Genomic DNA, 24,332 nt, shown 5'->3' on the forward strand with positions numbered 1-24,332 from the left:
GATTCCTGTCACTACACAGGTCTTCTGCTCCCAAAGTACTGGTAAAAGATGAAGAGGTATTTATTATTGAAATATACATACATTAAAAAAAAATCTCAAACCCCGGGGCAGCTGATCTCCAACAGATGCAACTGAATGACTTTGTCAGGTTTTGTCCCTTCGGGAAGCTATTTCTGCACGCTGTAGGAGGACCTCAGGAAGGAAAGTAATGAAGCTATTGTAAATATATATGCCTAAGTGTGAATATGAATTAAGGTGTGAATGAATAAGTTGTTTTTTCTCGATCAATGGATGTACAAATGTGCTTACTTATTGGCCACTTTCTCTTTGCACTCTGCACAGGAAAGCGAAAAACAACACCCCAAAACAACAACAAAACAAATAGAAATCTGTCTGTGCTCAAAACATAAGTTGCACATGTTAAAAAATAATGAAGGTTTCCACAGCAACTTAAGTTCTGTAGTGCAAATTGATGACTTTCGTTCTGTTTTATTATATAATGATACAACAGATATTCTATAAAAAGTGTTTGGTACATCTCAAGTTATATTATTAAAAAGTTTAACGTAATCCTAAAAGTTTACATTGAGTAATTTATTTACAAAGGTTTCTGAAAATGCTGTATGAAAAGTGTTGTTTTCTGCTTTTAGCTTTGGGGAGGCTCTGACTGGAGAAAAATTGCTCATCTGGCAGAATATTTTCAGTGATAAAAAATTCAGTTAGAAGAAGAGTTTTGAATTACATGTTTCATATTTTAATTTGCTGTACTTTTCATGGAAAGTACAGCAAATTAAGGATGAACTCAAAGATGAACTCTGAAAACAATTTCAAATGTTGGATAACTGTCCATTGTGGAACTCATACAAATTTGCCAGCTTCTTAGAAACTTTGGAAATCAATTAAAAAAAAATTAAATCACAGTATTAGACAAATTTTGATGTCTCTAGGAGCTGGTGGTGACACCAGTTAGAGTGATCACAGGATTTCCTGCTTCTCTTTCTGCTCAAATACCAACCTCAAATGTTGCTAATGTACACTTAGTGAAAATCTATTATTTCTCCTTTTTTTTAATTAAAAAAAAAGCACTGATAACTCATTGAACAGTTTAAGTATGCTTTCTTTAATTTCCACTTTTTAAAGTAATTTGAACAGTTTTCCATAAAAGCAGTAGTTGAGCTACAAATCTTAATGTCCTGTTTGCACAACACAGTTCAAAGTAGGAACCTCACCTGGGTGTGGAGCAGCAGGTGTGTACAGATGGGTACGCACCCCTGAGCGTTGTAACAAGGGAAAAAAGAAGAGCTTTATTCCCTTCAGCCGCACTGCATTTGGATTTTCTGGCTTTTAGGACGAGTTCTTGTCCCAGGCTGTGTTCTGGCGGTTCCCGGGCGCACCTGGTGCCTGCTGCGGACTGGCATTGCCGAGTGTGTGCTCTGCTGCCTCTCCCACCCGCCCTCCTCGGTGGGGATGTGCTTTTCCTGTTTTCCTGTAGGAATTTTAGCCTATTATTATTATCATTTATTAAATACAGAAGCCTGACCTACTAGAGGATGAAGTTTAAGTGCAAGCTCCCAGGGGCGCCCAGAAGCCGAGAAATCCCATGAAGCCGCCCGGGTGACAGTGGGCGGGGGGTCGGTGTTCATCCCCGTGCTCCCCGGTGCCGCGGCAGAGCCGCTCGGTGCCGCGCTGCCCGGCTGTCCCGGCGGACCCACGGCCGCGCTGTCCCGGCGTCCCCACAGGCCCCGGCTACCGCCCGCGGCCCCCGCCCCGGGCCACGCGCCACCGCCCCCGCGCCTCGCGCCCGCGCGCGCCTCGTGCGGCCGCGCGGGGCGGGGGAAGGCGGCGCGAGGCGCGCATGCGCGCCGGGCTCCGCTGAGGTGGGGGGGAGGGGGCGCGGCAGCCCGAGTCTCTCGGCGGTGGCGACGACGTCGGGAGCGGCGGCGGCCGGGAGGAGGCTGGGTGTCGCCGAGCTCCGCGGGGCCGCCGCGTCGGCAGGGCCGGAGCCCGCTGGGGCGGCGAGGCCGCGTTAGGAGAGGCGCCGGGCCGGCGGCGAGCGCCCGCAGGGCGCTGAGGAGAGCGGCGGCCGTTGCTGCCCCCGCGCGCGCGGGCGGGGGGCGACCTCCCCCCGCCCCGCGGCACGGCGAAGGGACCCCCAGCGCAGCCCCGGCCCGAGCCACAGGCGGGGGCGGCCGGTGCGGCGGCCAAGGAGCAGCGCCCCCGCTGAGGAGGGGGGAGGAGAAGGAGAAGCCGCCCCCGCTCCATGAGCGGCGCTCGCCCGCCTCGCTCTGCCCAGGGGACCCGCGGCCGTGGCCGGCTGCCGCCGCAGCAGCATGTGGAGTCCGACCGAGGAGGAGAAATACGGCGTGGGTAGGTGCTGCCTCATTCCCTCCCCCGCCCCGCGTCTCTCCGCAGCGGCCGGACCCCGGGGGCTGGCAGTGTGGGGGGGCTGCCACCCCCTCCCCCCCCCTCGGCCGCCGCTCCTCTCAGCGGGGGCGGAGATGGTGTCTCCTCCGCTGCCCCGCAGGTGGAGAGCGGGGGATGGTGGAGGGACGAGCGCTCACCCCCAGCTCTGCCCGTGGGCTGTGGGAGGCAGTTCGCGGGGGAGAGCGGGCAGTGGCTGTGCTGCCTGCCCGCAGAGCCCGGCGTCGTTGAATGTGCCTGCGTGTGTTTTGATTTGGGTTATTTTCCCGAGTTTTTCCGCGGCGAAGCAACAAAACAAAAGTGGACTCTCGGGGCCCGCGCTCGGGTCCTGATTGCACAAATAATCAGAAAACAAGTCGCTTAGCCCTTAATCTACTTAAGCGTGCGTCTCCTTTTTCTCTCCGTTTTAATCTGTGGTTTGTGGTGATCTTGTTTATATGGAGTTTAGGGCAGGGGGATGGTTCTGTGCGGTGTCATTAGGGGGCGTCGGTGATGCACCTGTTCGAGCGGCGGGTTCGGGCTCCGGGGGCTTCACTGTCAGCGATGGAGCGCTACAGTGTGCGCGGTGCGGGCCGGCGTTGGAAACAATTCCAGGGTTGCTGAGAATGCATAGCGTCGTTATTTTCCGTTGTTTATGATAAATCAGACTTCACTGTCATCTTGAATCTTGTTCGCTTTAATTTGAGAGGTCATCTCTAATTTGAGAGGTCATCATTGATGGCTTTTGTGTGTGTTTATTTATTATTTATTTATTTAATTTTAGCTACAGTAATTTCTGCTAACAACAGAAATGTTATGCCCAGTCAAAACAATTTTCAGTGAAAAGACTTTCTTTAGTTTCACTTGTGTTTGTTTTATTGTTTATATTTTACTTTTTAAAAACTGTTGACATGTATAATAATAAAAGCAGGTAGTCTGCCCTGGTTACTTACTTAAATGCTTCATTAAGTTTACAGTTATCAATTATTCGTATTGATTTTTAAATTCCACAGTGTGTAGTGATTATCAATTTCTACAAATATTTAAAAAATATAAACGGCACTTGCTATAGAATTCTGTTAACCTGTACTGTTGAAGTGGGATTTTGACAGTTCACTTGTGAGCAATTAAAAGTCTTAATGCCACTAATTTTTAGAACATGTTTTGAGCATGTAGTCAGCAAACAATAAAATATATCAGTACTTTTTGTTAATTTTTTTGTCTTGTGCAACAAATATTTTTTGGGCCATTCTACATACCTCCGTAATGAATAGAAGAAATAGGGAATTCACTTTTGGTTTAAAAAAATGTCTAATACACTGTGCTAGATGAGAACCTGGAAGTGTAGGACAATATGCACAAGTGTCATAAAATAACACAGAGAAGTTGTTACTTACAGTACTGTTGCTGTTTTTGTAAGTCACTTGGATTATACAAAGTTAACAAACTTTGTTACGTCTCATCCGGATCTTCAGAGAATAGGAAGTCTCCAGATGTGCTCATGCTTTCTCCGCTGGTGAAAGACCCTCTCTGTTGTCCTAGTCATAAACTTGCTGGTATAATTGTAATACAGGTTTCTGAAAAAAAATAACAGTATTTTTTCAAGTTTGTTGGGTTTACTCTGTTCTGTTTATGTAGTTATTTTTGTTTGCTGTGTTGCAGGGTTTGATATTCAGAGTTTTGTTTGTTTCTGTTTAGCCCATGTGCTCAAATAAGAAAATACATGTGCTACCTTCATCAAAAAGTAGGTGAACTCATTTTTTTTTTTAATGTATACGTGCAGGAAGAAAAGAAAGAAAAATCTCCATGCAGATTGTAAACAAGTCTAGAAGAAGCATCTGTAAGAGAGAGTGGTGAATGAAAACAAGTGTTATTTCAGATATTATTCTGTAGTTTTAAGGATCTTCCTGTGATGTTCATTTTTCTTTTTCAGGCAGTGCACGTGTAGGTAAATCTGAGATAATGGCTAAGTCTTTAGAGTTTGGGTGATCTCTAGGCAGGTTTTTTTTTGTTCTTGATAGCTTTACGTACTTCTCCTGTAATTGAAATTGGTTGATAATCCTCCATAGAGGGACAAGAGGTGAAATATACTGCTTGTGTCTTGAGTTTAGTTACTACAGGTGAGGAGAGGAGTACTAGTGTTTTGGAAGTGGATCTGTCGTCGCTTGCTGGAGTGTCATTTCAACGCATTTTGGAGAAACTAGTCTGTGGAAGGTATAGACCTGAAGGAGTCTTAGACCTCTTAGGAGGTGCACTACTAAAAAAAAAAAAAAAATCTGATGTAAGTTATCCTGATTTCACAAGTAAAATTATATGTGCAAAATAATTTTCTTGGCATGTTTAGCTTTCTTGGTGTGAGCTTATGCCTTGGGCCTTAGTAGTTTGTTTTTATTTTAACCATTGTCCATCTAAAAAAAACCCCTGTGTGTTTTCTGCGTGCTGTCATTAAGATGTGAAAGGTTTATGATGTGTCTTTGGGTTAAGGCAATAACTTTATGTCCCTACAGATGTAAGTTGGGTGGGAAAAAAAATCGGTTATTTCTGCAACTGGAATACCACAAAGAGCTTTCTGGTGAAAGGATATGTCGGGCTAACAAGGCCCTGTACATAGCTGTTCGTGCGTATCAAGGAAAGTGAAAGTATCAAATAAATTAGTTAATTCTGATGCTGTTGTCTTTATTGAAAGTAAATTGTGATCTATGTTGTTGTCTTATCTAGGTTGTTGGCTCAGAGATGATCATTTATAGAAGCTTTTCCTTCGGAATGACACCACGTTCCCTCTCAGCATGTGGGTATAGAAGGGCTCTCTGTTCTGCACTGTCTGTCAAAGAGTTTCAGACAAAGACGTTTCTGAGGTGCTTGCTGGAGCCCCTTTGCAGATACCCCTTTACAGCCCCACCGACTCTTGACTGCAAGAGAACACGATAAATTTACGGATGTGAACATCAGTGGCCTTTTGCGGTACTGAAGTGCTCTTCACCTGTCTAGCTGCAATTAAAAGAAGTTCTCAATGTTTACAGTTGCAGAACGCTATTGTATTGCCCAGTTCTCATACAAGCCACTGTATACTTCTGCAACAAAGATATTGAAGGATTGCTCAGTATATTTCTAAATAAATAATCAAACACTCCCCTAACAACAGCGAAGTTCTTCCTTGATTGTATTTCTCAGCTACTGTGAATAATTTCCTTCTGTTCCATTTAGGAATACTTACGTTCAGTGGCTCTAATCCTAACTGTGCTTTTAAAACTTGCTGTTGAAAGGCAAACAGTTCTTCCACAGCTGCATAAGTTGACCAGTTATGAAAACAATTAGTGAGATTTCTAAACCGATTATTGAAGATAACTAGCTCTCTAGCCCTCTAGCGTTTTAATATTTTTAAAACAGTCTCTAAGAAAATATTTATTAAAGTGATCTGATTAGTTACATTAGTCTTCTAAAGCAAGTATTAAATAGTAATGAATTAAAAGAAAAAGCTAAGAAGAGGGAAGTCTTTAGTAAATAACTGTTAATTAAAATTCAGCAAATGTGTGAGAGCTGATTATGTATTTCATTAGGCTGGCAGTTTCTGCTGCTTTATTTTTGTGCAAGGAGCATGTTTAGGTGGTTCTCAAGAGGTTTTTTTTAGTTTTTTAATGTAGTTAATCCTGCACTTTGACCACATTAAATACGTATTAAATCATGAAGAAAGAAAATCTGCCTGTATAAACAGCTCTGGTTAGTTTATTCAAAGAACTAGTGTTAAAATCTGTAGCTTTATTTTAAAGGAGTTTTTAATTTTTATTTTCATCACTTAATTGTAACAATGAAAAGTAAATCCATAAGCACAAATGCATATAATTAATATTTCCCTTGCTCCTACTAGAAAGGGTAGAACATCATAATGTCATAATGTCCTAGTTACAGTTCTGTACTGCAGCTTCTGTTTTTTCATCAGCATCTTGATTTTTGATATATTTTTTTTGTTGTTTTTCTCCCCTGTCACTAAAGGTTGGCTTCCAGATTTCACAATTCATATTTGTGTTTGGAAAAACAAGCCTGCAAACCTTACAAAAAGTCTGCCTTCCCTCACCAAGTCTCCTGTGATGCTACTCTGCGCTTACCTGTTTATGTAGAAGGCAGCTGCTAAAGGGAGGATTGCTTTGAGTTTACTGATATTGTAGTTGCTCTGTATCGCTGAAGCAGTTTGTTACAGGTCTAAAATGAAAATTTTCAGAGAGAGGAAAAAAACCTCCTATAAATTAGGAAAAAGCCCATCTTTGGTAATCTGGGAAGCAAGAAGAATCGTTGCAACTGTGTTCTGTGTTATGGGTGGTATATTATATTTCATCTTCTGTTTCTTATCTTATTGCCAGAAACTAATTGTCTGGCAGCAGGAGGGAGGTGACTAAGGATGTTCTTCAGTGATGTGTTTTGGACCCAAAGCTGTACGGAGAGATGTACTTCTGCACCTTCTGTGCAGTGTGGTTGTGGGAGGTGGTGGTAATGCCTGGGAACTTGCTCCTTAGTCAAGAAAACTAGGTGATCTGTGGATTGGAGGAATTTTTAGCTCCATTTAATTTTTTGCCCCAAGGGCATTTTTTACCCTTTGGACTTAAGAATGAACAAAGAAATTTGTCAGTCAAGGACCATAAAGGAAAAGTTTAGTGAGGTGTCATTTAACGCAGAGGACAGTTTTAGTTTCAGTCCAGCCTAAATCTGTATTTCTCCTGTTGCTGAGATAACTTGGAGATTAAATATACTGCTTTGTGAGAAGAGAGTAATAAATTTTGGCTCTTGTGAATACCTGCTCTGCAGAGCTGGGGGAGAATTCATCTTTAAGATATTACTAGTTTGAGATCATCTAAATACCAGTGGTCCACAAATGCATTTACAGCAGAAATTAGCCCAAACTTTCTAAATACAGGAGGAATGAAGTTGAGAAATGTTTTTCCAAATTACTTGCAAAGGCAAGAAGTCAGACGTATGTTTAGCAGTTTATCACGTGGTTTGTTTGGGAATGTAGGCATGATAGTATTGCAATGCGGGTTTTAACTTTTGATGCTTTGATGGTGTTGAGAGTAATTTTCTCCATTTATTTGTAGTTATGCCATATTATGTATTCAGTTAAGACCTTAAGGACATCAGCTGCTTGTGAATAGTGTGGGGGCAAAAGCAGTTTTACTCTGACCTTATCCACAGTGCAGAATGCATTTTGTATTTGGACTGATTTCCTAAGGGTGGTAGTCTGTGTTCAGGCTTTCTGTCCGCACCTAACAATACTTGTAATCCAGTAATGAGCAACATTTTATGACACTTGGCAGTCTGGGGCATACATTTCCTACAGATTTAATGAAAATTGGTGGTGGGGTGGTGGAGAAAGAACTTACTAGAGTTCCTGTGGATAGTGTTGCAGATAAGCAGCTCCTGACTTGCTGAAAAGGGAGGATAATAAGATTACATCAGGACTCTTCCTAATACCATATTTTTGTTTGCTTGCTGGATAACGTGAAGGGGAAGCTGTTAATATGAGCATGGGGGTCCTTTGTAGACAGGAATGGTCAGGAACAGGACTGGGGATAGCAAGAGATTAGAAGTCCAATGGTACTGCATTTGGTGTGTCATGGGACTGCTGGTGAAACAGGGAATGGAAACATGAATATCCATTGGTAGGAAATTGGTAGGCTTTTCATGTTTTTTCAAGGAACAATTTATTTTGCCTTTTTTAATGCAGCAGATATCAATTACAATTAAAAACAGGGTGTATGACAACATGCCTCAAATGTGTCTATGAATATTTTTTTGAAAATTTAGGCAGTTTTTCTTATTTGTATGCTTTGGGTTTAAATTCATTGTCAGGGCTACAGGACAGGAAGGGAGATTCTTCAGAGTGAAATTAGTGAGGAAGTTTAAAGTAGTTTCTCTTTTGAACAATTTAAGGCATATGAAGTTGGTGTGAGAGTATAGGGTGATGGTGCAGGTCATGGTTTGCACTTCTGTGTAGGGGGAAGAGAGGCAAGCTGGTATTTTTATTAATCCTTTTGAAGGTATGTTTCTTGGTTTAATGTCAGTAATATAGCTTAGCTGGACTTGAGTCTTGCTATGTTGCAAAGCCTTTTTTTTTCCAGCAGTTCTGTACTTAAAAAATCAGGGTCTGATACAAACATCAGAGACACATGTAATAACTATTACCAGAGCTTGTGACCTAGAAAATTTTCTACCACATATTTGGTGGCATTTAAAAGCCCACAAAAAGGGGATAGCTGGGAATAAGGAAGAGTTGTTTGTCTTCAGACGCACAATCACGTGTAGATACATGATACATTTTTAATATGTTAAACAATTATTTGGAATGTAGTTCTTCTATGAAAGAACCGTAAATCCCTGGTTACCTCCAACAACTAGTATTATTGGTGGCCATACGCATTTTATATAATAGACTAGTTCTTTTGAGAAATCAGAGCTCTTTTCCTATGTGAATGTGAAAACACTGACCAAAGAATGGAAAGTCTTTGGAAGATTATTCAGTTGTTAAAGAGCTTGATGCAAATTCTCCTGCTTCAGATAAATTTTTGCTAATTCATATAGTGAATTAAGTTTGTGTTCTTTTCTCAGCTGTGATGTTCACTGAGAAAGAGACTAAAGGAAGCCTACAGTAGGATCTTGGTTCAAAACCATTTGCAATTGACAGCAGTCTTTCCACTGGTTGTTTTTAAGTTATGAATCAACCTCAATATAACTGCATTTTACTCTTTTTTTTCTGTTTCATCTGAATGCTCACTGAACCTCAAGGCAAAGAGATGAAATATCATGCTCAAGTGACTGTTAAAATCAAACCTCTGTTCAGGATTTGCAGGTCAAAATGAGCGTTATGCTCTCTTCTGAGACCCTGAAAGCATCTTTAAAGTTTATTTAGCTGTAATTCTTTCCTCTTAGACATGTTTTAGTGTTTGTTTAAACAATGAGTCTTTAGTCATAACTCACTGAAGGTATTAGGAAGACTGGTAACCGTGGGTTTGAGCAGACTAAGTGCTTTTCAGTATAGTTGTGAGGTGATCACTTTTTACAGGGATAAGGCTCCTCTCTTGTCCCAGTTCAGCACTTGACTACATTTTCTTTTGTGCAGTCTTTCTGGATATTAAGCCCTAAGAAAAGCTTATGACAAGTGGTGCCAGCTAACTCTTGGTGATTAAAAGCAGGTCCTTCTGCTTTCAGAGGTGAGCTGATACCAGTTACTCTCTGAAACAAAGGTTTCTCTAGGTGTTACAATGTAAGGAAACTTATGCACTAGGCATTATTAGTGTTGACAGTAGGTGGTTGATGGAGTGATGAATTGTTTTATTTCTTTTGTTTTGGATATAAGTCTGTGAGCTACGCAGCATGCTGCTGTAGTTTGTGTGTAGTTCAGTGTGTGTTGGCAGGTGGATTACTGTTCTAGAAGTCTCTTGTTTCTGTGTATTTGAACAGCAGGGGACTCTCTCTTCCCTGTAAATGTGTTTATGAATGAGATGTTTATGCCAACTGTTAATTTAGTATACCTGCCCTTTTAGTCTTCTGATGTTGATAAGTTAAGCCCTCCATACATGTCAGAGAAGCCCTGAATAGCGGTTAAACAGAAAACAATTGAAAGCAATGTATAATTTTTACAGGCCTGTTTGGGCATTGGGTTGCATACAGTCTGTTGTCTTCCTGGGGTGTGTGGTCTACCCTAACAAGTTATAAAGAGCAGAAAACCTTTCATAGGATAATATCACAGACAGCGTTAAATAATCCCTGTAGGGAGCAATATGTATGTTTCCAGTAACTGGGTCTGGAACTGGGAGGGCAAAAGGAGGTGTTCCTGTTTCACCCATCTTTTCCTTTGTAGAGAAAAATGCCTATGGATATGTCTGCGTAAAGCTGACCACTTCACCTAGGCACGTGTTCTCATTTATGTAAGTTTATGTATGTATGGCTATATTATATACAACGACAGAGAATTTAGGCCCAAGTGAGAAAGTGTCAGCCAGTGTGGGATAAATAAGCCAAAAATATATGAATTATAGTAGAAGAAGGTTATCGAAAACTGTCGTTTGCACTTTGACATTTCTTTGTGGTTTTTTCCTCTCTTTCTGAATGTTCATGAGCTGAATGATTGACAGCTCAATTTTTGATAAACCAAAGATAAACCAAAATGGTCTAGTTTCACTGCATTTAGTGAAGCAGGATCAACATTTTTGTGAGCTAATTTTGCCTTGACAGCTGTTATTACATACTGTACAAAATATAGCTGCATGCTACCTGTGCATCTGGCCTTGCCTGAGCAACTCGGTGAATCACCCACGTGTCTGTGTTTCTGTTTAAAGGTTATATTGACTGGCTGTGCCTCTGGCGATGAGGTGTTAGTGTGGGAAGAGCTGGCCCGGGGCACAGAAAGCCCAGCTCTGTGAGCACTTGTGCTTGGGGCTGCTAAGCGGGCAGCTGCACATCCGCCTGGAACAGCTCGTGCTGCCGCTGTCAGCGCTGCTCCCTCATCGCTGTCATGTGCGCGGCACTCGGCAGCTGGCCCTTCTGCCCACTCACTCTTCCGTTTCAGCCATCCTGAGTAGTGGTCCAAGGGTTTTACCCCAAGGGAGATTGCTTTTGAAGTATTGGTGTGGCAGAAGCAGCTTCTCCTTTGTCTCTGGGGAAGCAGAGATAGAAAATAGGCTTCTTTTGTCTTTTTCTTTCTTCATCACAGCAAGGCCCTAAACTGCAACTTCTGATCTTTTGTTTTGTTTTCAGTTCTGGAGTGACTACATTTCAGGTTGCTTGCACGAGACAGTATTCTTCATTTAATAATGAAAAATAAGAAGTTATTTATTTCAGCCTGGGTGGAGGATGCAGGAAGAGAAAAAGAGGATTTTCCCAGTGTTGCAGATGATGTTGGTAGCTTTAAGTAATGTATATATGCTTAAGGAAAGATTAGAAGAGTTAAAAATTCTTCAGGTTTCATGATAAAAAAAGCATGTTCAATTATGTTAGGCAAATATTTCTTTTTTTTTTTTTTTTTTTTATTTTAGTAACAAATAGTTTACCAAAAAGGTCAGAGTTCTTGTGTGTGGGTTGATGTGGGTTGAAAGGTTTCTTAGCAGTCTTGTAAGCTGCCTTCAGATGCCCACAAAAGTTGTGTGGCAGACAGTATAGACTAAAATCTAGAGCTTTCAACTAACATGGAGGAGCTGGTATACTGATAAATACATTTCTATAAATCTACCCTAGTCTTCTCTTCCTCCTAGGAGGTGTGCAAACTGACTGTGAATGCCAAGTGAACTTCAGCATGTGAACTTATTTATTAGTTAGATGGGAGGACTAAAGGTTTTATGATATTTGTAAAATGGAACAGAATCTAAAACGCTGTGGGATAATACCTGTGTCTTTGCATGTGTGGACATGAATCAGTGGTGCTCTCTTGTAGCTAACCGGGTCTGTGAGGTCTAGGGTGGTAGAACCTGTAGAAGGTGAGAATAAGTGGGTGGTATGTGATTAGCTACTTTTCATGGAGAAGACAGAGCCACTTTTCAGAGTTGCACAGTGAAAGGAGAAGGAGCAGTGTGGCAAATTACAGTAAAAGACATTGATTTTCACAATGCGTATGGTAAAGCACCGGAGCAGGTTGCCTGGAGAGGTGATCTGATCTCCATCCTTGAGGATGTTCAAAACTTGACTGGTTTCTTACTTCGTTTCCTAATGTTTGACTGTAAAGCGTAGCTGTTTCTGGCTTGCATTCGCAGTCAGTGGAATGTAGCAGTGTGGAATGGCTCCATGCTTCCTCGTGCAGAGTATGGTGTGGTCAGTGGTTTTTCTTCTCTTTTCAGGTTAGGTATTGGAAAGATGGAGAAGTGTTTCAGAAAGTGAAACAGCCTTTGTCCCTGCTTAGAGAGGAGAAGAAACTGCTGCATTTACTGCCTGCATAGAGGCCATGATCTGTGGGTGGGGGACTTGTACGCTGCCGGAGTAGAAGCTGAATGAACTGATGGCTGAGGGAACACATTTACAGGAAGGGGATGATATGATAGATGCCTGCAAAGCTACAAGCTCAACATCAGTTCCTTGATGTAGCAAAGGTAGTGGACAATGCTGTGGGCTTTTGGTCAGTTTTTTCAATTCTACCTTATGTCACCAGGATGTGCAAAACTATTTTAAACAGCTCATGATTTTTGAGCCTAATCTCTATTTTTATCTTGGAGGGTAGGGAAGGATGCTAGCAATAATTCACTTTGCTAGTGAATGATCACCTTTCTTCTCTGGTATCCGTTTCTTTTTTTTACATGAATATTTTCATAGTGATGGTATGACTCAGTAGAAAGAGGCGGTGTTGCTAGGCAGCAGTTTGAGCACTTTGCAGATGCCATGTGATGGCAGTAAGCTGCCTTGTAATAATCCATTGGTGGCAGTATTCCTGGCTGAGGTTCTGTATTGCACAAAGAAAGAAGCATCTCTGACAGGAGCAGATGCTGCCTAGCAACTGCCAGTGCTCCTGGACAAGCCTGAAATACCTTCACTTAATTGTAGTGTAATTTTGGTAATACACACAACCTTAAGTTTAACAGATTGCTGTCAATTCTGAAGTATGTTTTTCTTCCTCAAGGTTTTGCATAAAAGTTCATAAAGACCATTAATAAGGTCAGAAAATTCTCTAGCCCTCTTCTAAATCATGTCTTTTGTTTAATCCATACTCTTCGATTGTGATGTTTGGATGGCTTTTAATCAGCTTTTGATAATCTTTTTTTTTTTTTGTGTGTGTGTGTATTACATTAGTGCCTGGCAATTCCAATCGGATTAGAGCCCTGTTCTGTGTCATGTGTACCAAGAAATGCCTCTTGCTGCAAAAACCCTGTGGTGTTTTATTTGGGTAGCTGTTTCTCTAGCGTGTAATAGGATATGTCCTCTCTTTCATACCTATTTTTTTATATTGTCCATCTTGCTTAAACAGCAGAATGTTTTGGAAGTGCTCGACCTGATATTTGTTACCTGTTTTCTTTTTAAATGTACTTGCTGAATGTGCCCTGAACTTGCAAATAAATGTGCATGTTTCAAATTCATTTCTAGCAAATAATTGAAACCCTCACCCACAATTAATCATTTAAATACTTAGAAGATATGCTGTGAAGGTGAAAACATTCTTCTAGGTATTTGTAGAATAAAATGAAAATGTTTTCATTTTAATTTCCTTGTGGTTCTGCTCCCTTGTCAAATATCATCAGAGTTAACTGTGCTATCTATGAAGCTGCCAGGTTTAATCAAGCAGTTCCACAAAAATTTAATCATATTGGTCTTTAATTTTCTTATAAGAATGTGAAGGGTTTTTGCCTTCATGAACTGTTTTTTTGTCTTTAAAATTATTAAATCCACAATTTTCTGTTTGTAAGAACTACTGCTTTATGCTGGAAAAAAGGTTTGTAGTTCTGAGGCTCAGAATGGAAGGTAGACTGTGGTTTGGAAAGTATAAATTCTTTGCTGCCTGTAGGCGTGATTGCGCAACGGAGTTGCTTCACAAAAAGATAAAGCTAAATCTTGACTCTCAGCTGTCGTTTCTTCTGTGTGGTAACGTGTATCAATGTTGGGTTTTTTTTTTTTTGCATGGTCACATTGCTGTGGCTTAGAGGCTTTTCCCTGGCTGCTATGTGGAAATACAAAGAATTGACATCTGGTAGCCTTCTTGGAAAATAAATTATTCAGAAAGGGTAGTTTGGAAGAATCAAAGACCATAAATACTGTAGAGTGGAAGAACAGAAATTTACTGTTCACTCTTTTTATTTTCATACAATTCCCAGAGGGTGTTGGTGATACAGGATCTGCACAACTGAAAATCATGTTCTGTCTGATTTGTAAGTTAAGTACGGAGTTCTGGGGTGATGTGTATCTTAAGAGTTGATGTGATTCAAAAACATTTGGGTGGTTCTGTAGAAGAAAGAGTATAGAAAGCACTGTTAAATAGATATATACATATATGTGACATATATATATATATTACATACATTTATAAAAATAGTTCCTCAAGTTGAGGAAAGCTATGTCCTTGCCCTATTCTAATACCCTCCCTTCACCTACTTGTTTCAGCTTCTGTTAGGGAAAAAGTGTTTGATTTAGAACCATCTTTGGTCTTGGATACTACAGTGACTCAAGTTATGTTGCATGGAGCCTTTATTAACATCTAGGTATTACAGGGAAGAAAATAGAGTTCATCTTATTCAGCTGTCAAAACTAGCTTGTACTGTTTGGTACTAGACACTTTCAATAGATGGATTCATATGAGAAAGCATTTTAAGGAAAGATACATCTGACGTTAATTTATCAGTCTGAAGTAATTACTTTATTTGCTTACAGATTAATCAATATCAATCAGTCTTAGGCTCAGGGATTGACATATTCCATGTTAACTAGTAATAGTGATAACTAGTAGTAGTTGAATATGAAATTCTTTATCAGGATTGTGAAATTGGTGAGTTTGTTTTATGTGTTTACCCAAAATAAACATGAACACCAAATTCTTAGCTGGTGTGATTAGAGGTGTATGTTTGAAATATGGTTATGTGTTTTAAAGCATAAATTACAGCATCATAAAACTCAAGAATTATCACATTTGTAGCACAGAGCACAATTCAGTATCTGCTCAGCGTGATTGTAAATTGGTAGGGTATAGAGCTAAGTAATTTGGGTACAGAGCAACACAAGTGCAGGTATGCTGCTCCTGGGCATTGTCCTGGCCATCCCTTCTGAAATTAGTTTGGTTGAGGATATACTTAGGGCATGATTAATGCATAACCTGGATAACTGCAAGTTGAGTTTAGTACAAGGCATTTATAAAAATGAAATGACATACTTTAACCTGAAATACCTATCTAGGTTCTGCTGGTATCATGTAAAAAGTATTGCAAGTTACCAGGATTTTAGTAAGACAGATGATAATGAGTTGAGAACTGGAAAAAACTGTCACAAGTGCCAAGAAGATTTGTCTTTTGAAGCCATGAGTAAATGTAGATATGTTGAAAGTTTGCAAAATTATGATTGTTACAGTGGGAGGAGGTTAAGAACTTTTTGTTTTTTTTTGTGACATTATGCAACTAAAAAAGATTTAGTGAAGTTAAAAAATATGAGGTGTTGTGTTTTTTTCCCCAAAATTAAGCCATAGAGTTCATTAAATCTTGGCCTTACCAACATCTTTGAATAAAGAAAAACGTAGTTTATCACACTGGTTATGTTCTAGCAGCAGTGATTTCTATTGTGAATGAGAAAACATGAGAAGTAATAATTTTTAAAAGCCCAGCTTTATGGCTAGAGAAACATAATTCAGATTTGGAGAAGGAAAAAGGGACAATGTAAACATGGAAACCTCTTGAACTGATTTTGTTTCTCAGCCCTCATTTAAAGAAATACTTCCAGTTTTCATTGGTACATCTTGGAAGGTGGGGAGGGAAACAGCAGGGAAAAGGGCTCCATTCCTTTACAGAAATAAACAAGTTAATTATTATGGGCTGAACTGGTATTTTCTAATGTAAACAGAACATTATGCAATGTCAAAATATTTTTGTAGGCTTTGCTACAATCTGCAAAAATATATTGCAAAAATTAGAAGGTATATGCAGAAGGCATATACTTATCCCAGTTCATTGTGCTGCAAAGTATTTTTACATATATGCTAAGAAAAAAATAATGTTTCAGTGGTATTACCAGCTAGATGCTGCATGGTCTTTATGTGGATGTGCTGGACAGCACTCTCACATTTTCCTGTTCTAGTTTTGGCTTTTCCCACTGTTTGTGTAAAAAATGTGACACATTTCTATTACTATGTTTATCATGTAATTGGCATAATCCATTTGAGAAGAAATGTGATCTGCAGAAGCATTGTGACTGAGGTGAGACTGAGTGAGGAAGCTGGGACATAGGAAATTGAATTAGAAGGAATTACAAAAGGAAGATATATTTTAAATTTTACCACAGCAAAAATGAAAATGGTTGTTATTCAGGTGACAGCAGAAAGTAACAATGACATATACAAAATATAATGTAGCACTTCTCTTAAATGTGAATTTTATTCTCTCTTTTTGCCATAATAGTGTTCAAATGAGGTCACAAATTGATAGATAGCAAGTGACAACAGAAGCTCAAGCTGTGATACCATAATAACAGTGCGAGAGAGATCATAACAGTCCAACCACATACTCACCTCATTCAGTGTCCTGCCCTTGACACTTAGCAGTAGCAGGTGTTTATAGTATAGTAGCACAGCACGATAAGCATATGTGATGCTTTCCCAAGACCTAAGTGCTTTCTGGGTCAGGGGCCTACTGAGCCTAAGGTGATACATATCCATTAATTTGCCCTATTTGCTTTTGAACTGGAGTGATATATATACATCTATGCATGTATGTATGTATTTTAATCACCCACAGCATCTCATGAGGAGTTTCATGGTTTGTGCACAACTTTAAGGATCTCCTGAACTCTGCTGTGCTGTTTCATTTGACACTGCTCTGCTTTTTGTACTGGAAGGGATGATTAGCAATTGTTCTTTGTTCACCTTCTTGCAATTTATCAATATACTCTCTCCACCCCTTTCAACTGTTAGTCTTACCGGTGGAAGAGTTCCATCTTGGTTCATAATTAATCATATAAAAGCCCTTACGCATTCCTTGGTATCTCTTCTCTAACTTCTTTCTACCTTTCCTTATGCTATTCTGTCCTTTTTGACAAAGGATACATTTTTCACAAAGGGGAAAACTGGCACACGGGCGTTTGTTGTGAATTTTATACACTACTATAGGTAGTGGTGTCTTCCGTTTTTCCCAGATTTAGCATTCAGCTGTGTTGTGGGGTGGGGGTGCTTGGCAGTGGCTTGACAGTCCAGGGTGTCACTCAGTGTGGTAATAGCAAGGGGAGAGACAATCATTTTGTGAGATGAGGGTTGTTCATCCTTCATGAAACACCGTGTAGATGAACTAAACAGTTTACATATGCCAGTTCTACTTGTGGTACTTGGGTCCATCTGCAGCTCTTTATTACCCTCAATAGCTTGAGTGGCTTCACAAACTCTGTCAATTTACTAAATGATCATCTTTCGTGGATCATTTAGAAGTACTTTAAACAGGAAAGGCTTCAGCAGAGATCCCTTTAGAGCCTGCTGGTCAATTTGTCTTCACTAACAGAAGTGTCTACTTGTGTTTCATATCTCTTTGCTAGTTATTTTTCTGTGCAAATGCCTTCCCACTTTATCACAACCAAGCTCAGTTTCTGCAAGGGCCTTTGAGAGGGGCTCTTTCAGAGCATATTTTGTGAAACCTACTGAATTGTATGTATCAACTGCATCTTTTTTGTCCATGTAGAAAGCAGCTCCTTTAGATATCTGATGTAAGCAATCAGTGAGCTATGCGAAGATGCATTGACTCTTTCTTAAGATGTCATGTTTATCTGTGTACTCATATTCTTTTGAAGCAGTTTCTCTCACTGCTGGTGACTTACAATGCAGCAGCCTATACTGTGTCAGGGCATGTCCAAAGGAAAGGAAAACACTTTGAAATCTGTCGTCTCCTGGATCTTTGGCTTTGCAAACTGTTTTTCCTATTCCATCTGCTCTTACATCTTACACCGCTCAATTCCTTCATACTCTTTGCAACAGCTGGAGAGTGGCTGCTTTTGTGAACCAGTTTGTGCCTTTCTCATTAATAAATTACAGGTGCAGCTGGAAGGGTTTCTTTTGCGTGGCTCACTTTGATACAGTTCAAGTACCACAGTTAAGGAACCACTGACTTGGAGATAATTCCTGAAAGTGGTGCTTTTCCGAAGGGTTCCTCGTTGGCAGAAAGTTGGGTTTAACTGCTGGCTGAAATTGCATTTCGTGAAGGGGAACTATGACCTCCTCATAAACCTGAATGATGGCAAGGAGGTTTAATGTTTGAAAATAGATGTTACATATTTCAGCAGGCTGTCGTGGAATCCAGGAGGGATTGTTCAGTTCTGTTAACTGGTGGGTAAAAGCTTTGCTGTGTGTCTGTTTCAGTGATGTGTTACTGTGTTACTTCTGCATTCTGGTGACCAAGGAAATGACACTTTTAAGAAATTGTGGAGACTTGTTGATTGATGGACAGTTTGTAGATGATCATATGCTGTAAAGAATTTCTCTGTGGGAAGGACAGAAGTTAGTTTTCAGAGTCCTGTCTGTGAATTATTTTCTCCATAACAGTTAAATTATTCCATATTTCCCGTACACATTTCTGTTCATATTTTTCAAATAATATTGCTAAGAAGAGTTGTGTACCTAAAAGTGACTTCATAAATAAGATTGTGTTGCATAATGCATTTTTAACTTAAAAAATGAGTAACATCCATAACTTCGGAGTAACCTTTGGAATCATATATCAGACTATAAAATAGCCTCAAATTTCTGGAGTTCTGTCATAATCAGTAGCTGTTTTTATAATTTTTTTTTTTTTTTTCTTTCAGATATGTGAAATTGTGTCCTCGTTAAACAATTTTAACAAGATATGGTTTGGTGTATTCGGTTAGTTTATTTGGGTTCTTTAATTTTTCCTGACTTTCTTCTAGTGTGACTGGAAATTCAGCTGCTCCTGAGATTTGGCTTCTGTGATTTTGAAAATATCCATATTGCTGTTCACATACCCTATTGATTATTAAAATTGTCAAACAGAAGAGACACAATTTATGGATGACTGCAAATTTATTGACGAAGGATTTAGATTTCATACTGCTGTATTAACAATTAAGAACGAGATGGATGTTATTTTTGTATGAGAACTTAGTTTCTAATTGAGAATGATCATCCAGATTGTATCTACAGTTGATGGGATCAGTTCATTTATCTTCTGTGATATCTGTTTACTTATTCTTTTTTGACTGAAGTAGACCTAAGAAAAGAGCTTTAGCTATCTTATTAATAGTACTCTGAATTCTAAAGAGCTGATTACATATTGATGCAGTAGAGTCCTTATATCACAATTCCTTTGTGTGACCAGTAGAATGGTTTTATAAATGGACAGTTTGTATCTATAAAATAACAGATATACTAGAATTACTTCTTGTAAGCCTAACTGTATTAAAATCATCATTCTTGGCCATATTTTTAAAATCTATTATATCAGCAGTTGAAAAAAACAGGACCCTCTTTTCCTGTTGCCTTTCCTTTAGCTTTCATTCCAAGCTAATTTTTTATTGTTACATAAAATGGGCAAGTATTTGATGGCCAAAGAATTAGTAGTTGCATCTAATCCAGGTTCTTTCCTGGTTGCATCCTTTATTCAGTAGTTTTCCTATAGTAAATAATTGTCATAGGAAGCCAGCTGTTGTTTGCTAATTCAAAACTTCTCATGCAGTGTTAACATGCAATAGTGTTTCAGACTGGCTATTGCTGCTTGGACTCATCTGAGTAATACCGGTTGGCCGTTAATCTTGCTACAATTCAAACTACTCTTTCGTCTACAACCACTAATACTTGTGTGTCCCATGACTGGTGTCTCTGCATCATAATAATTTGCCATGTTCAGAGAAGTTGAAAATGGCCTGGAGATTTGATTTAGCCTTATATATATACACACACACACACACACATATATATATACGTGTGTATATATATATATACACACACACACATATATATATACGTGTGTATATATATATACACACACACACATATATATATACATATATATACATATATATGTACATATATATATGTGTGTGTGCGCACACACATATATTTTTAACAATCGTGTATCTAGAATTACTCTCATAAATTAACATATCTTGTTGCTGCACTGACATGTCACCAGTTTTCTGGTGTTTTCAATTGTAGCTTTTCACTCAGCATTTGTCATATCCTGTGGTTTTGAGACATACTTGAATTCTTTAGTATTTTTGTTGGTATGAACTCAAAATTTGTATTATTTTAATATAGGACTGTATTTTGCAAAGCAACTCAAAAATAAAAGATGTTTGTACCTTTTTGTTTTGGTAAAATTGCCTATTAGAAGAAAGCCATTTTCTTTATGTAAAGGGTACTGCTATCTAAAATACTGGAGATGTAAGGAGAAGCTATTAGTGGTTTGATTGTGGCCTGTCAGATAAGCATTTGGCAGTTGTCAGTGTTCCTGTGCTTTGAGAGAAGCATTAAGTAGTTTTTCTTTGATGGAAATCCATATCTATGCTTTCTCCATGGGTGAAGAATGAATCCAGAATGCTAACAAGCTTGGTGCTGTTCTTGGATTGTGTTGTCTGCATTACTCCAGTCTGGAGCCAGTTATTATGTTTCTCCTGTCTCTGATGTAAACAAGCATTTAAAACCTCATTTAACCAGCAGCAACTTCTACTGGGCCCTAGGAACTGAGAAAACAGTTTAAGTCTGTTGCTGGAGTCCCCAGATTTTTTCCTCTTTAATTAAACGTTGCATTGAGTCTCCTTGTGGAAGAGCAAACATTTGATGCTGTTTGATTCTCTTCAGATTTTGATTCAAATTCTTTCTCATATTGCTGTCATCTGTGTGGGTGTTTGGCATATGTGGTTTGTTCTTTCTTGCCCTTTCTCTTTATGAAATATATATATATGGTTGAAACTTTTTTTTTAATATGTTGGTGAAAGTATTTTTCTATGCTTTTCTCATTATTTCTAGGAACTTTAAGGTTCAAGAAGCTTACCTTGTGGTAGATGGTACAGATGATGGGCTTAGTTTCCATGCTGTTCTTCCCCTGGACTTCAGACTTTCTGGTTAATTGCATTAAGTTCTGCACAGGGAGGCTTTAGTCATAAGGGATCCAGTGGGTTTGACACAAAAAGGTATTCAGGGAGGAGATGAAATGCAGAATGTTTCAGCCATAGCTTGAGTGTTTGCATTTAAAGGGGTGTGTTCTCGTCAATTTGAAAAAAGGACAATGCCCACTGGAGGTCACTATTTCAATTTATGGAATTCCCCTTGTAGTGCCCCAGTGTGTGTAGGTGACATATAGGGCGTACTCGGTGTCCAAACATGTATTTGTTTAGAACATGATTAAATTAAGTCTGTGCCTGAATGAGTTTTTCAGTGCTGGTGAATGTGCATTATGGGACGGGGAGGGGGGGGGGGCGGAGCGGAGCGCACCTTATTTGTAATTCATTCTTTGTTTTGACATGTCATGTTTTTCGTAACTATCCATGTACCTATTGTATTTTACTAAATATGTTTAAAGAATATATAATTATACACTATGATTTTTTTAAAAAAAATTACTTTAAAAATTGACATTTATTTAGTAATTTTTTATTGTATTCATATTTACTGAAGCATTAAGATGGGTTCTTATTTTCACCATACTTAGAAAAATATTTAAGATATGTCATGTTAGTGCTTATGAAAGGTACATATTCTTATGTATTCTTTTATATATCTGCTTAAAATTGATAACATAGCATAATATAGGACTTTTGCAGTGTATTAGTTGCATGGATGGTACTTGAAATCGTTTTAACTTGGAGGAAAGTAATTCCTGCAGCTGACTTCCTATTAGAGTCTTTGCAGTTAGGACTGCCTGCTCTATTGAGGAATTGTGTGGTAGAGTAAGAACTGTGAGACAAGGAAATCTTTGCATGCAATATGTATCAGGGGTTGGTGATTAAAATGATTACAAGCCTTGCTTAATTTAAAAATCATTTAAAAAGCACAGCTTTTAATTTGCTGATGAGCTTAATATCTGATAGGGCTGAAATAGAGATATCTGATGAGGAAAAGTTGGCTGACAGGTTTTCTGGGCAGCTATGTAACTGCTATTTTTATTTTAGGAGTGAGCTAAAGTGCTATGCTTAGAAGAAGAATTCACACAAAGATTCAACTCTCATATGTCTCTCTCTCTCTTTTTCCCCACCCTCTAGTGATATGCAGCTTCCGAGGAGCTGTGCCGCAAGGCTTGGTCCTGGAACTAGGTGAAACTGTCCAGATCCTAGAGAAATGTGAAGGTAAGTGTGATGGCCACGAGGGAATCCCATTTTCTATATAAAAATATACAAATATCTTAATCTAGCAGATTTTAATAAGTTTATTGGAAATCATGATGCATCAAGTCAAAGCACTTGAATAAAACCTAACCTGACCCACTTTGTGTAGGAAAGGCTGAGTGCTGTTGGCAGTAATCCAGTCTGATAGGGGGTCAGTGTGTTTTAAGTTAACCATCTGTCCAGAAAATCTTGAACCCTGACCTGATTGTTGTATTGTAATTGGGTCTTACAGTGAATTTTCATCATGTGAAGTATAATCAGTATCTTTTCCTACAAAATTTTCTCAGTGTTACTGTTATGCATTTCAATTAAGCATATCAGTGTTTATTTTTTAGAAACATCTGAACACATAAAAAATATTAGTTATGAAATAGATTAGCAATACTGGAAAAATGTAAGTAATATGGGTTTAGGGGGGATCATTTTGCATTTATCTTCATGTGATATTTTTTTTTCTTGGTTTTTTTTTTTTGGTACCTAAAGGAAAACACCATTGTAAATGTTTTAACTATAGTGATTTCTTATGTGGCTGGAAATGTCTGCATGTGAATAAATTGAATGTCCTAATCCTCTGCTTTATTCACATGAATAGTAGGATTGAAGTTGTATTTAAAAGGAGAATGATTTTTACCCTAATGTTCAGAGTAAGCAAGTGGTGTAAATCATGTCTATGGAGATGTAGGTTGATAAGATGCAGTATGAGAACATGTTTCACTATAGTCTGAGGTGGAATAATGTAACCTTAATCTGGAGGTGTTAAAACAATGTCAAAACCCAGATCCACAAATTTGAATTCCAAATTAACGTTCCACGAGGTTGTAGGTTTGTTTTTGTGGTTGTTCAGTTGACAGTAATTTTTAATCTCCAGCGTTAATGTTGCTACACAAACCTCCTGCATGCTTGTCAGAAGACTGCTTTTCTTCTTTCATGCCTAGAACTGTCTTTTGCTCTTGAAGCTTTTTTTTGTACTCAGGTGTTTTGTTTATTCACTTACTGACTTGACGCTTCATGGAAAAAGTGACCATATATATGCCATTTTTCTAGGAAAGTAGTACCTTGTTCATCAACACCTATAAAAATTTTCTGTTAAATGAGAGTTTTGCAGTGCAGTGGTTATGTTAATCCATGAAGATGCATGCTATAAAAAATACATGTAGTATTATACCTACAAATGATGATTAAAAAACCCCAAAACCAAGAAAACAACAACTACATGTGATATAAGTGGCTAAGCTTTATTCAAGCTCTGGGTGTTAATTATAGTCATTCTGCCAGGTCTTGTGAATTTGTACATGGTGCAAGCTCAGGAAAAACATATTACTTTTCTTGTGATAGTATAATTCTAAGGAGAAACAGCATATATTGCTGAAAGCAGTCATATTTTCAAACCATTTCTGGTAACTGAGGAAACAAAACTCTGGGAAATAAAAGCACAATCTCAAAGGAGCATGTTGCTTACAGAAAAGAAAAAGGATAATCCAATGTCTCTTTACTGTGTTATAATAATTAGGCTCTGTGTATTTCCTTTGCCAGTAGTTTTGAGGATGATTCCTCAAAGGCAGTTCATGCCAGTCTTTTCCAGTTGCTGAGAGAGGAGGCTGTCAGACAAAGTGTTTTCCTGGGTGGAAGGAGGTGTTTGTACAGAGGTTTTTTGGTTTTGTTTTTTAAGCCCTCCATCCTGTCATTTTGGTTGAGATACCTTCACCATGGACTGGACTTTACGTATCTTGAAAGATATACTCATTTTGATAATAACATTTTTAACTCTACAATATGAAACATCTAAATATTCAGATGGTCTATGCTGCAGCTCTTGCATGTGTTAATTATGCAAAAAAGAACACTAAATGTGCAAAGTGGGTTCTTAAAAGAAATAGTAGTTGTTTTAGCATTCTCGTCTAAGCAGTTGTTTAACAGTCTTGGGTTGGCCTTGCAAATTTAGAATGAAACATACCTCA

The 24,332-nt window shown here is 38.9% G+C and overlaps 1 protein-coding gene across 27 annotated transcripts in view; it reads left to right on the plus strand.

Moving 5' to 3' along the window:
• The first annotated feature begins 1,921 nt into the window (after window positions 1–1,921).
• DOCK3 (dedicator of cytokinesis 3) overlaps window positions 1,922–24,332 on the plus strand; it is a 197,761-nt gene continuing 175,350 nt past the window's right edge. For 26 of the 27 annotated variants that reach the window (XM_065075190.1, XM_065075201.1, XM_065075191.1 and 23 more), the window contains exons 1-2: window positions 1,922–2,367; window positions 22,252–22,335. In XM_065075190.1, coding sequence (XP_064931262.1) covers window positions 2,331–2,367; window positions 22,252–22,335 — 121 coding nt within the window. In that variant the 5' untranslated portion in view covers window positions 1,922–2,330. The remainder of the gene's footprint in view (window positions 2,368–22,251; window positions 22,336–24,332) is intronic. The other variant, XM_065075218.1, reaches the window with a different exon arrangement.

Source organism: Columba livia, chromosome 10 (genome assembly GCF_036013475.1).
Source record: "Columba livia isolate bColLiv1 breed racing homer chromosome 10, bColLiv1.pat.W.v2, whole genome shotgun sequence".
NCBI lineage: Eukaryota > Metazoa > Chordata > Aves > Columbiformes > Columbidae > Columba > Columba livia.